This window comes from Rhamphochromis longiceps, linkage group LG1, assembly GCF_057381845.1.
Source record: "Rhamphochromis longiceps isolate RC_006_pf linkage group LG1, R_longiceps_female_GT1.1, whole genome shotgun sequence".
In the NCBI taxonomy this organism is placed as follows: domain Eukaryota; kingdom Metazoa; phylum Chordata; class Actinopteri; order Cichliformes; family Cichlidae; genus Rhamphochromis; species Rhamphochromis longiceps.
Window position 1 is genome coordinate 13,381,821 of NC_140557.1, and position 13,093 is coordinate 13,394,913.

At 41.1% G+C, this 13,093-nt stretch overlaps 1 protein-coding gene across 2 annotated transcripts in view; it reads right to left on the reverse strand.

Annotated features, from left to right (window-relative positions):
* Positions 1 to 13,093, reverse strand: part of LOC146678415 (talin-2) — a 100,178-nt gene that overhangs the window by 22,155 nt on the left and 64,930 nt on the right. For both annotated transcript variants that reach the window (XM_085389064.1, XM_085389150.1), the window contains exons 22-36: positions 10,592 to 10,758; positions 8,284 to 8,412; positions 7,466 to 7,579; positions 7,202 to 7,315; positions 6,634 to 6,768; positions 6,285 to 6,413; positions 6,014 to 6,116; positions 5,076 to 5,284; positions 3,832 to 3,951; positions 3,151 to 3,348; positions 2,861 to 3,000; positions 2,108 to 2,201; positions 1,830 to 1,919; positions 1,608 to 1,730; positions 1,358 to 1,501 (exon numbers count right to left, since the gene is read on the reverse strand). In XM_085389064.1, coding sequence (XP_085245190.1) covers positions 1,358 to 1,501; positions 1,608 to 1,730; positions 1,830 to 1,919; positions 2,108 to 2,201; positions 2,861 to 3,000; positions 3,151 to 3,348; positions 3,832 to 3,951; positions 5,076 to 5,284; positions 6,014 to 6,116; positions 6,285 to 6,413; positions 6,634 to 6,768; positions 7,202 to 7,315; positions 7,466 to 7,579; positions 8,284 to 8,412; positions 10,592 to 10,758 — 2,009 coding nt within the window. The remainder of the gene's footprint in view (positions 1 to 1,357; positions 1,502 to 1,607; positions 1,731 to 1,829; positions 1,920 to 2,107; positions 2,202 to 2,860; positions 3,001 to 3,150; positions 3,349 to 3,831; positions 3,952 to 5,075; positions 5,285 to 6,013; positions 6,117 to 6,284; positions 6,414 to 6,633; positions 6,769 to 7,201; positions 7,316 to 7,465; positions 7,580 to 8,283; positions 8,413 to 10,591; positions 10,759 to 13,093) is intronic.

The window sequence follows — 13,093 nt, forward strand, 5'->3', positions numbered from 1 at the left end:
GTGACTTATGTGAGAGTGCTTAAGAAGTTGCATAATTAGACAAAAAGATGTTAATCTTCAACGCAGACAGTTGTTGATGGAAATAAAGGCAATAATAGAGCAAATATTAATATTAGACTTCCAGATCTGCAGGGAAAGCATCTGGCTACCAAACAGTTGGATGCTTCTGCACAGAATATTAAGCAATTCTGAGCAAACGGATAACCGTCTGCTTCAATAATTCTGTTTTCTAGAAATGCTATTCTGAACACATATCAGTCCAACACACTGGTCTGATAATGAATCATACTATAACATCTCTGCAGAACAGCGTAACCACAGTGCTATGTTGGCACTGTATATTACACTTTTATATACCGTAATTGTCGGGCTATAAGCCGCTACTTTTTGCACAAGCTTTGAACCCTGCGGCTTTTAGTCAGGTGCGGCTTTTCTATGGATTTTCCATGATTTTTGTGATATCGTAAGACGATTTGTTTTGTTTGTTCCGCTGTTGTACGGCACTACGTTGCCTGGCGGAAGGATCGGGGTTCAAGAGTGGTATGTTAGTCACATGTCCGTCCGCCAGGCAACGTAGTGCCGTACGAAGTAGCTCGAAAAACAAACTTCAAAGTAGCGCTACGCGTTCAGCGGGAGGCGTGGATGATGAGCGGCGATAAACTTGCGAAAAGCAAGTTATGCCCAACTCCACCGGTGGATTCTGACAGCGTGGAAAAGTGCGAAAACATCCACGATCACCAACGGATTTTGAAGGGCTGGACTGCTACATGATGGAGAGGAGGACACTGCCACGGCCCTTCTGAGGGTGTTCGACTCTGACAACGAGGATTTGTTTGGTTTTGAAAGTGACAACGAAGGAGAGAAGCGGAGAGTGGATGACGAAGCCATCCTGAGCCTGTTCGTATCCGACACTGGAGGAGAGGACTTTGGTGGTTTTAGTGCGTAGGAAGAAGAGAAAGATGGTGAATGACTGACTTTTCTTCTTGTTAAAGCCGTGTCACTGCACCTGAGCCTAAAAGGTAGTCCGAATCTATTTTTCTGGTGTGCTATAGGTTACTGTTATGTACTACATGTGCAAATATGTACCTATAACTTGTTTTTCAAAATATTAATAAAAGGGATGTGTCTCCAAACAGCCATCTCTTTCCTGACAATTCCCTTTGTGCATATTCTCTTACATATGATAAGTCAACATTGAAACACCTGCGGCTTTTAGTCAGGTGCGGCTATTGTATGTACAAAACAGGATTTTCCCCTGATTTTAGCTTGTGCGGCTAATATTCAGGTGCACTTTGTAGTCCGGGAAATACGGTAATTAACTGGCTTTGGTTGTATATGAGCAGAACAGTGGATATACCTGGGAGGGGCTGCTTTCTGGGTCAACAAGATTCTGACAGGCCATCTGGATTGCTTGGTTGGCTTTAGCAAACTGTATGGGATCCACCAAACCCTGGTGTCCCGCCTGACTGTTAGGGTCTGACACACCCACCAAGTAAGAAGCCTGTGGAAAAATAACACTCATCAAACAGCATTCCCCATAATCACCCCGACTGCTGTTTCTTTATTTGCCCAGGGAGCGTGACAATCGTTGCTCTAACACTCTGTACCTGTCCTGCGGCTTCAGTGAGGCCACACAGGGCTTTAGACGCTGATCCCACACAGTCTCCAAATGCAGACACATCCCCGGTTTTGCAGTTCTGAGAAATGCCAGCCATAGACTCTCCCAGGACCTGAACAGAGAGTCGGCAGAGAAGAAATGGTACGCTTAAGATGCCTAATTGGAAGTGTGCCGTGTGCTTTGTGTCTGTCTGCTTTAGTCAAAAGCCTACCTTCGAGTTCTCCATCACACTCTCGATACAGTCAAAGTAGGAGAGGTCACTGACCGGTTCATTAGGGTTGTCAAGCATTCCTCTGACAGCCTGGGAGATGAATAAAGGTTTTAAAGAAGTTTGAGAGGCTTTTATTTTCACTTTATTCTCATTAGTCAGTGCCAGAAAAGAGAGGCGTCTTATAATCCACAGCTTGTATTGAAACTCGCTGACACCATTGATGATTGCGAATGCTTGATCGCGAATGCTTGATCGCAAGGTGGAAAAGTTTTATTTACCTCCAACTCTCTCAGGGCATTGTCACACTCCTTCTGCCCTGGAGCCTGCTGTGTGCACAGAGTGATCAGCTGGTTGATGCTGTCAGTCACAGCTCTGGCATAGAGAAGAGGAACAAACATCACACTCCAGTCCACGAGAGCGTAAGGGAAACAGGCTTTTATTCTGTGCGCGTCGCTTTTGAAATGTGAGAATTATTCCTGCTTGTTTCTGTGTGCTAATAACACAGCTTATACACTCACCCTTGCAAATACCTACGTCTTTTTTGTTTGTGCAAGCTTATCAATTTCATCCCCTTATCTGATCGTCTCAACATTTTGTTTGCATCTCTCTTTTTGTTTGCTTTTAATTTTTTAAATGACCCGTTTTGGTTGGCAGCTGAAATTGGCCCCATTAAACCCATTAATGAGTATGTTATCATAGCAAGCAGATGTCTGAGTGCATTTTGCTGATAATGTGAAAATCATAACAAAGCCCACTTGCCTTGATAGACGCTTTTACCATATGCTCATTACCGAATGAGTAAAGTGGTAGTTTAAAAAACAGATCTAAACCAATAGCAATAAAATAGAATTATTATGTTCATAGCTTTGAACAGCTAATTATTTGCTGTTAGTCTTATTACCGAACCCTGGACCTTGAGCCTTATATCGACTCTTTGATCTTAAGATCTATCATGAGATACTACCAATCAAATCTGCTGTAAATATTAAAAATCATGGTTTGTGGGTGTGTGTAGGGGCCAGTTGTAGTACCTTGCTGCAGCAGCTAGCAGGTTCTTGGCGTTTGCTGCTGCTGGGTCCACAGACAGACTTTTAGCAGCCAACAGCAGTTTGCTAGAAGCCATGGAGATGTTCTTCAGGTTACCAATCACCTGCACCTGGTCGTCCTTTTTCTAGAATGACACACACACACAAGCGTGTGAAAATACATTTCAAAGGAGTCTGAAGTCTTTGTCTCTTTACTGGGATATCTGAGTTGTGATACGTGCTACTACTGTCTTAATATTGATGACCAGATGTTGGAATTGAGATACAAAACCAACCTGAGTGTGCCCAGCCATCTCGATGCCAGCATCCAGGAACTCATCAAAGTCTTGGCTGAACTTTCCAGAGGCCACAGCCAGCTGGCTGCTGGAGCCTCTGGAGGCGTGGACCACCTCGCCCGCTGACTGGTTTAGTTCAGCTGCTGTTTGGTTGAGCTCACTCTGGGCCTCCTGGAATGACTTTGAGGCGGGTGGGATCTGAAGGCAGCACAAAATAGAATGATTCAAGATGAAAGAAATTAAATTATTTGTAAGCGTCAGAGTAATATCTAACAGTTCCCCAATGCATTTACAGCAGGTGTATCAGCAATAATGATGTCACTTTAGTGCTAACCCTATAAACTGAAAACTGTCTGTAAACCAAAACATGTTCAGTCTTAAATTTGAAACTTGACAAATGTCTAAAAAGCAATAGAAATGTAAATCATGCCCCTTTCCTGACTTGCATGCTTAAATGAAATCAGGTTTACACTCCCGTCAGATGAACAACGCTGCTGAATGATTTAAAAGTGGTCACTAAAGAATGCTTGAAATGATATTTAAAAGGTCAGTCCTGCTCTTAACTTGTACGCGTCATTAATCACATATTTCTCGAGGTTGTTTCTTTTTTTCCCTCCCGCCGTGGGAACGGAAAGCAATCTGTGATGCCGATGTTGTGCCGGCAGAGCTCCGATGACTCACGGTTTCAATCAGTAGCTTCTTGCTGGCCTCTCCGATGCTCTTGAGAGCCATGTCCACATCCTTCTGGCCAGGTAGACAGTTAACGCAGTTGTTTAGGGAATGAGACACAGCCTTCGCCACCTGAAACACACAGCAAACTGGGTTAGGAGGGTGGGCACAGGTGGACAAGCTAATCTAGAAATCCAAACTCAAAACGTTAATGAGCATAGCAATTATCCCCAAAAAGTGCCAGTTGTCCATAAGGCTGAAAAGGTTTTTGTCAGATGTAGTGAGACTGTTCAGCTGTCACGCCTCTGAAAACAAACATTTTTCACTTCAAACTGCTGCACTTTTTAATAGACTTATGGAGCAGGCCATTATTTTTATTTTAAAGGGTCATTTATTGTATAGTTGATTAGTTTATAGAATTTTTTTATTACATTCATTTGTTGTACTACTTTTATTTGTATATTTTATTTAAGCCATTACTTATTTTCATAGACCTGAGTCTTAAGAAACTGTCTCATTCTGTCATGTTTCTTCATGGAAAATAACAGAATTTTTTTCCATCATAAATATCACATAGCGACCCCTGAAGCACACAACAACATGACATCTCAGTGAAGCAGTTCAAAGATAACAGAGAGGCTCGCACATCCAAAATTTATTTGTTTTACTAAACATTTCCAAAAGGTCTTAGATAACACTATTTGGTTATTCTAATATTCATTTTTCTCCATTGATACCACATCATTTATTCATTTTGAGTGGAAAACACCTGGGCAACGAGGTATAAATAATTAAAATACTTTGCAATAAATTGCCACCTGGTTTATTATAGAGCTACTTGCTAAATTTGACAGGTGTTCACTTGACTGCATCACCAAGCAGACGTAGATATCCTTCTAAACGTAAATATTCAACTAAACATATTAACCAAAAGAAAGAAAGGCTGATTAATAAATATATTAAACAAAAACAGAACCTGGTTTCATCTTTAAAAGTCACATCGTGTAAATTCACAACATATTCAGTAAGATCTATTATTAAACTTCCTGTTCAATTCCTCCGTGAGTCCCAGGGGAAAAATATTACTTTTAACAGTGTATTTCATTTAGTTCATGATTGTTCAGGAGTTTATTTTGATGACTTTACTTTTAAGGCACAGGTGCCATAATCTGAAAGGAAGCCGAGGGCTGCACCGAGCCTTCCTGCCATCTGCAGTGTTGGACTCCATAACCTCGAGCAATTCTGAACCATCTCACCTGTGCCAGTCTCTGCTGGCTCTCAGCGTCTCCGGGGGAAATCAGTGCCTGCTTAGCCTCATGTATGAGAAGCGCAGAGCCCTCCATAACGTCACGGGCCGAGTCCAACATGGCAGCCGCGCCCTTGGGCTCCGTGGTGGAAGCAGCAACGCCACGGGCTGCTTGGGCGAGTGTTTTTAGAGCCTGAGCTGTCTCTCTGGCTGCTATTCCTACACGCACGATGATCAGAGGTAAGAGAGAGTACAAATGTAACTGACACAGAGGCATCACAGTGCGTTATTAAAGCTATGACACTTTGTGACAAGACAGTGTTCACTGTCATCTTCGAGTCATAAAAATTTGTAATGGCATTTGTTAAAGGCACAAAAAGTAATTCTTCTGTCTCGAGAAATGTGAAGCAACAAGCAACAAGGTGCCATGAGGCTCTTTCCCCTCACAGACAGGAACCGACAATGAGAGTCTCATGAGAAATGTGACATCTCATCCACAACAAATTAGCTGGATAGGATAAAACAAATGGAATGAAGCCATATTATGGTTCGGATAACAAGATTACTCAAGGGGGAGGAAAAAGGAAAAACGGGTTCCAGGCGATGGGTGCATTTCTCCTCTGGTTCTTTGGGCTGTGCTCTAACCGAGGATACTGTTAAAGCTAATGAAATCACCAGCGAGCCTTGTGTGTGCTACATTCTGGAGAGCAAAGCAAGAGAAAATAGCACAGGATGAACTTGAGAAAGGTCAAGACAACTAGTGACCATAAATTCAGCTCATTAAGGTGCGACATCAAGCTGCGGGTCTAGTTGGTTTATAATAAAGAAGTAGGCCTTCTTGAGGCAATAGATGAAAGGTTGTATGTGGTTTCCTAAAACGATAAAGATTTCTTCCTCTTGCCTCGGTTTGACGGTTTTTTTTACTAGAATGATGTCAGCAGTACCAACCTGTGTAGTGTTCATTTCCTTGTGCAGCACAGGTGAGCAGCTGAGCCATAGAGGATCCCACAGACTTGGAGGTGCTTCCCAGATCCTGAGCACACTTCTCCAGCTAGAGAAAGGGGGGGGGGGGGGGGGGCTTTGTATTTTAGTAACTGAAAACAAAATATTAGTCTGCAAACTCGCTTCTGACATGCTCATGCACTGGCAGCATGAGCATGTCTTGAATCTAGTGCAGCTGAGTCCCGACTCTGCTTTATGGGGCTACAATGTTTCTTACTGATTCTCCAGGAAGTGGTTTTAGTTGGGCATTCACAGCAGTCATCTTGGCATCTTGTAGCTCACTTCTTAGGGTCTGGATGGCTGTAAGGGCAGAGTCTATCTCCATGGGGCCACAAGCTTCATGAGCCTAGAAACAAAAGCAAGTATATGGCATATGTCTATATGGCTTTTTGTCTGTTCCTATGAGGTCTAAAATTTGTATATGAACCACAAAGGTAAAATATTTTCTTGCACATGCGATCTGCATGTCCAAAATCCAGTCATTTTGTGAATACTATGCATGCAAGAATAAATTCCTACATGCACACATGGGAATGCAAGAATTCCCGTGCGTGTCTATGCTCTACCTTCTGTGCAGACGTCCTCAGCTCCGCCAGGCAGGTGGCCAGGTTCTTGGCACACTGACCCAGTTGCATGGCTGCAGCCTGATCAGTCACCGTGGGAACAGATGACTTGGCCGAGGTCACCATCTTACTGCCAGGCTGCAGAGAGAGAGAGATGTGGGGAAAAACCCCCCCAAAAAACATTAATTTAAATTTTAATAAAATTGTATTTATTTAAATCGTATAGGGCTCAACGGAACGCGTTCCCTTAGAGAATCAAGCAACCAGTGCACTGTGTAGTTCACAGACTTGTTGATATTTCTTCAAAGGGTATTATGTGGGGCTCTGAAACCCCAGTTAGGTATTTAACACATAATACCATCACACCAGCATTTCTGTAACCGCCCGCTAACACCAAAAAGAGGTTACCGGCCTATTTTTAACGTCCCCACATGACAGAAGCACTATTTATACTTTTAGCCTGGTTTCCAATGTAGGACTGAAGTTACCCAGTACGAGTGCGGGCACATAAACTTTTAACAATCCCCACACCAGCAAAACAGGCAAACCAAAAGATCATAAAGGGCTGCACCTGTAAGAAGTTCTGGCTGGCAATAATGAGGGCCAACTGTGCACTCAGGTCCTCCGGTTTGGCCTGACTGCCACGGACTCCCTGGACAAGCTGTGGGATGTGATCTGCAACTGCCTACACACACAAACATGGAGACACATTACCATAAAGATATGAAAGAAACATAGTATGAAGCACAAAGTTTCAATGCAGTTCACATTAAAAAAAAAAGAAGCCAAAACCACCAAAAATAAATGGCACCCTGCTGTTAGCAACATCCCTCACCTTACAACTCTGCACCAGCTGCTGGTGAGCAGCTGTGTTCTTGTTGGAGGCGGCGGCGTTTTGAGCAGCGGCGATTGTCTGTGTGGCTGCAGCTGCAGCTTGCTTGGCAGCATTCTGAGGAATAATGACAAGACCCACACAAACGTCACATGTAGAATATGGTTTCGCAGTCACGGTGTCACACTCTCTTCACTCCTCTGCTTCTGGATGCTGAAATGGTAAATATGCTGTTAAATATGCAGCATAAAAGACTAATAATTAAGAGTGGGACTTGTGTTTCCATACATTTTCTTCCTATATTTAAAAAAAAAAAAAAAGGCGTTATGTAAAAAGACTATGTACAAGGAAAGTGCATTTAAAAAATGAAATTAAATAAACAAAATCAGGTGAATTTTAGAAATCCTTCTGAACGAGCTCAACATTATTATTTGAGGCGATATTGAGTTGTGAGTCAAGCAACCTTAAGGCATACGAGCAACTTTCGATCCATTTCGATTGCACTTCTTTTCCCATTTCAGGCAAAAAGAAAGAAATAAACAAACTGAAGCAAATATTTAAAACCTGACATTTAAATGGTGAAAACAGCTTAGTAAACATCAAAATCTCATCTTCCCTAATCTTTGGTGCCTCATTTGAACTTTGTAGACGGTGACACAGTATCCTAATACTAATACAACTTTAGAGATGGTGACATTTAGAATTGGTGCTGGAGATAGCACGATATCACCTCTCAGGCTAAATTCAGGAAGAAATATCATCTGTCTGTGGTAGCTTATTCACTTGGGTCGATGTGCAACTGCTAATTTTGCTCTGCTGACCTCCAGTCTGTTGATCAGTTTCTTCTTGATGGCATTCTGAGCAGCAGCATTAGTGGCCACACGCAGCCCCTCTGCAGCCTCCCTCAGTCTCTGCTGCTGGTCTTCATTTTCTGGGTAGGCTGCTGCTCCCTGAGAACACACACACACAGATAAGCCTATACATGACAGATAGGCAAGGCAGGAAGAAATAATCTTAGAACGTCCAGTCCCGAGAAATCTTTGAAAATGACTTTCCCACTGCTCAACCTGATGCAAACAATCATTTCTTTGTAGACGGCTAAATGTCAGGAGCTGTTGTTTATTCATATCAAGAAGCTTTTCCATCTTCCTGTTTATACATACAGCGGTACATGTTTACTGGGTACTCGCACCTTCCCGTCTCCTGCTGTTGGAGAGAAAGCTCAGCCTTCTGCCATTAAGTTAATTAATGGGGAGCATCACCTGCAGCTACACAGAGAGGAAGGTGTGCATGACAACACGTGTCATTAAAGAAATATTTAACCTCACTGATGCTACTGGCAGAAGTCACTGCAACCCAATATATCACGAGCACACAGACAAAAACAAAACTAATTTTGTGCTCCAAGAGCATTAATCAGAGTTAAAATGTTGTTAGTAACCGGTTTCGAGTCGGTGCAGTTTGCAGCTGTCATCAGCCTGTTGGCAACTGCTGACACCATTTAAATAGAGCAGCCAATTTGCATAATTATTAGAAAGTGATGTTTTCCACAGGGTGTAACAACACTTTGCAAGAAAGAATTCATCCTGGGGAACTAGTCTTTAAAATCCGAGATTGTTTAATAGCAGCATGGTACGCGAGTTTCAGCAAGTCAACAGTGCTCAAGCATCAGCATTGATTTTACAATTTGGAGCAAAAGAAATAAGCTAAATATGCTAAACCCGTTACCAAGGCAATGGTTGGCTAAGGTCTCAGCTTCCATTCACACGGATAAACATACAGCTGTGATGGTGATAAGTCTGGCATCAGACTCTACCAACCAGCTGGAGGGCATCATTTAATTTTCATGGTGGGAGTTGAGAGTTATTAATATCAGCGTGAGATTCTGTTGAAAGATAACGGGACCGATGTCGAAAGATAGCAGATAAATAATTTGGATAGAAGACGATGAGATAAGAGGCAAAGCTAAGCCTGACCTCAAAAGTCTGGGGAGAATCAATTTTGATGTCCAGGCAATTTTAATGTTGCTTTCATAAAAAAAGTTATGAAGTAATAAGTAGATGAGAGAAAACTAAACAATATATTGCTTCAGACCAATTCTGTGAATTTTACACTTTAGTTGATTATTGTTTCTGTACTTCAAAGTAATTCCTAATCTCAACTATTGCTGTTTACCAGAGGAAGGTTTAAGGGAGCAGGATTTTCTTCATTTCATTTCAAAGTATAATTTGTTACTCAGTGAGCTCCAAAACTGCCTGAATGTTAGAAATTTTAGCAATATAAAAGTCACTATTCACACAACTCCAAGTGTCTATAAATCAACTAAACAAGGCCTAGATTTTTAATGTGTAATTTCAAAGTATTTAAAATAAAATAACTCTAACACACAAACTCTACAAGTACAAAAGAATGAGCAGTGTCACTAAACCACCAACGCTAATTCACAACATTAACCAACAACAATTCAATATGCAGCTTAACAAGAAGACTGACCCTGTAGATGTTGACTTTGAGAAAAGCATCCTAGAAATAAGGATCAAGAGGGGCTTTTTTTCTTTTTAAATTGAAAAAGTTTTTAAGGTCATCTTTTATTAAAGAATTAGAACCGTGCCAACAAGACCAAGCAGAATAACCTCTCTCCCCTTTGTGTGAACACACACACCTACCTCCCTCTTGGGGTCTCTGGTTCTGCTTCTTTCCCCTCTGCTGTCACTATAAAGGTTATTTTATACATACCGGAGAAGCAAAGCCAAGCCCACTGGATCTTTACACAATCTTAAAAATGCCATTACTGAGATTAAAATGAAATCTTTAGCTCAGTTCAGTCTTTTTGGGGACAGAATAGGTATCAAAGCCAAATTCCAAAAAAGATAAACAGGCATGTTTTTGAAATTTTAGCCTAAGGAGAATTGGAAGGTTGCTGGTTCGATACCTGGCTGCTCCACTCTGCATACTAAAGGGGCAAGATGATGAACCCTGAGTTGCCACTGATCCCTTGATCGCAGAGTGATTATTAGATGGAAAGCACTTAGATGCAAAAAAAAGTGCTGTGCGTAGGATAAAGTGTTTTGATTGCTCAAGTCGACTAAAAAAAAAGTCCATTCACCATTTAATAAATATGATTCTTACCTTTGCTGCCTCCACCATCCTTGCTGTGGCATCAGCCAACAATTTAGCAGCTGCCAGCAACTTCTTAGAATTGTCGACGTCGACCTCGGCTTCTGCATCGGACCTCATGGCATTCACCAAATCGGAGGTAGCCTGAGCCAAGACTCGAGCCTGACGCACCATCTCTCCTGAGAAACGCAGCGACGGATTAAAGAGGAGAGATGAGGGGAAACAGAGACATGGGTAAATGTAGAAGTCATACTAATGACAGGCTCCTTTAATCCCTCCTCGTGGAGTGGTTTTCTCAATGAATGGATTAAAATTATGTCAGTGAATGTTTCCCACTAATGTGATGTATAACCCTACAAATTATGAACAAGAGGTATTTTAAACACCAAGATGTACAACCATGCACTAGCAAAAGCAAAAAAGCAAAAATGGTTCAACAAAGTATGAAATTCTGGCTTAGGAGGAATAAAATAACACAAAAAAATAATACTGGCTTTGGAATTTTGTTCAATTTCAGGAGCCCAGTGATGGACTAAGGATCTATACAGGGTGTACACAGCCTCTCCCAATGTCAGCTGGGACAGAATCGAGTCCCTTCCCAAAAAAGACCGGGTGGTTGCTTGTTTTTAAGAAACCTGTACTGGGTACTTTTAGATCTCTTTACTGCAAATGCTTCCAAGTTTACTGAATAATGAACAATTTGGATAACAGCATTTAAAATTTCTTTAACCACTTGCAATATTAGTCAAACCCTTTTCAACAACTGCTTTCTTTTGTACTGATTAGTGATAACGATGCAATAATGTTCCTATGCTGGCAAACCCTAGCGGAGCAGATAAACATTTTAACAAGACAGTATTGATTTTTAAATTTGAAATATTTTAATTTTCTATCAGTAAGACAACATAAAAGATCCCCTTCAGACATTTAAGCTTATATAAAATTTACACTGCTTTGAGCAATCTTTTTGTTTCTGTGGTTTTGCCACAAAAAAGCTCAATTAACTAAAAGGCAGAAATCTTTACAAAGATTCAAGTTTCACTAATACAAGCACGACTCCAGCTACATTATTAAAAGAGATGCATATGAGGTATAAGCACTGCGATGAGTGAACATCAGCTTTTAAACAACATGTGATATTAGAAATCCTGCTTGCAGGTACACATGTTTTCAGGTGAGCTCAGGGAAACGTTCAAAAGAATCAGATAAAATCCCTCTGGTGTCAAAGTGGAAAGAAAAAAGCCCAACAGATGTAACATTGATCAAAAGACCTTTTTTGATGGAAATTTTAAACCCAAGAAAGTATAAGGTAAGATACAGAATTTTTAAGCTTCCTTATTGTGCATTCACTTGTATTACCACGGTCTGAAGTAATAAATATGACTGAGGTGTAACAAGGGCCCTTTAAAAGAGAGCCTGGTGGGAGAGAAAGAAAATATACAAACATGTTTCACTCTGTGTGGGTGAAGAGTTGTATTCCTAATAAGATCTGGAGGACTTTATATCTCCCTTGTGACACACAAAGAAACCAGTGAATGTAAATATTACTAGCACATTTCAAACTTTCCTAGACTAAGACTAAGATTACAGACTAAAATAGGGCTGTGCGATAAGACTATAATCTCATATCCCGATATTAAGACACCTATCGTCCGATAACGATATAAATCACAAAAGTGTAACATTTTCTGTAAATTCTGTGAATCTCCGGCAGCTCGACTTGCGGGAAGTGTTTCCAGCTGGGCGTCGTGTACCTGGAGTCGAGTGTTTTAACCGATGCATGAAACGATACATTTTTAGACATAAGTTGTAACAGCCGCCGTTTGCTTTGTGAGTATTTATTACACGGCGTGCTGCGGGGGAAAGCCTGTTCTAACGTTTGAGTCTAAGGTTTATTTTTTAGCACCTGACCGCTCTTTTTTGCTTCTCATCCGTAAACACTCGTCATCTTTCACGTGATTCAGTTTATTTTGAAAAGTCTCAACAGGATCTTGAGCTTTATTGTGAAAGGTTCATGTGGAACAAGCGGACACGCGGTGGTTTTACCGTCGTTGTTGCTAACGACAGCACATAAAAACAAACGCTTGTCTGTCTGTAGTGTGGTTATATTAAATCTAAGAGAAAGAGAGAACTTTAAGAAATTAATATAACCACTACAGTGACCATCAAAATAATGAAAAAATATTGCCCTAAACAGTTTATTTTGCGACACCACGAAACAAACGATAGCGTAAAATGAAACGATAGACGTTTTTATGTCTGTGAAGGTTCTCAGTCATCCAGGTCATCGTAGTCAAAAGAGTTTGTCAAGCTCTTTTGTCTATCGTCAAAAGCTCTTTTGACGATAGACGTTTTTATATCGTCATATCGAACAGCCCTAGACTAAAATATTTAAAAAATAAAAAATGATGAAAGAAATTATTGTTTATAATCTATGTGCCAAAGACACACACCCTAAAAGCTACTTTACGATAAGCCTCTGTAATTCATGTTACTGTCTAAGGTGATCCTTCA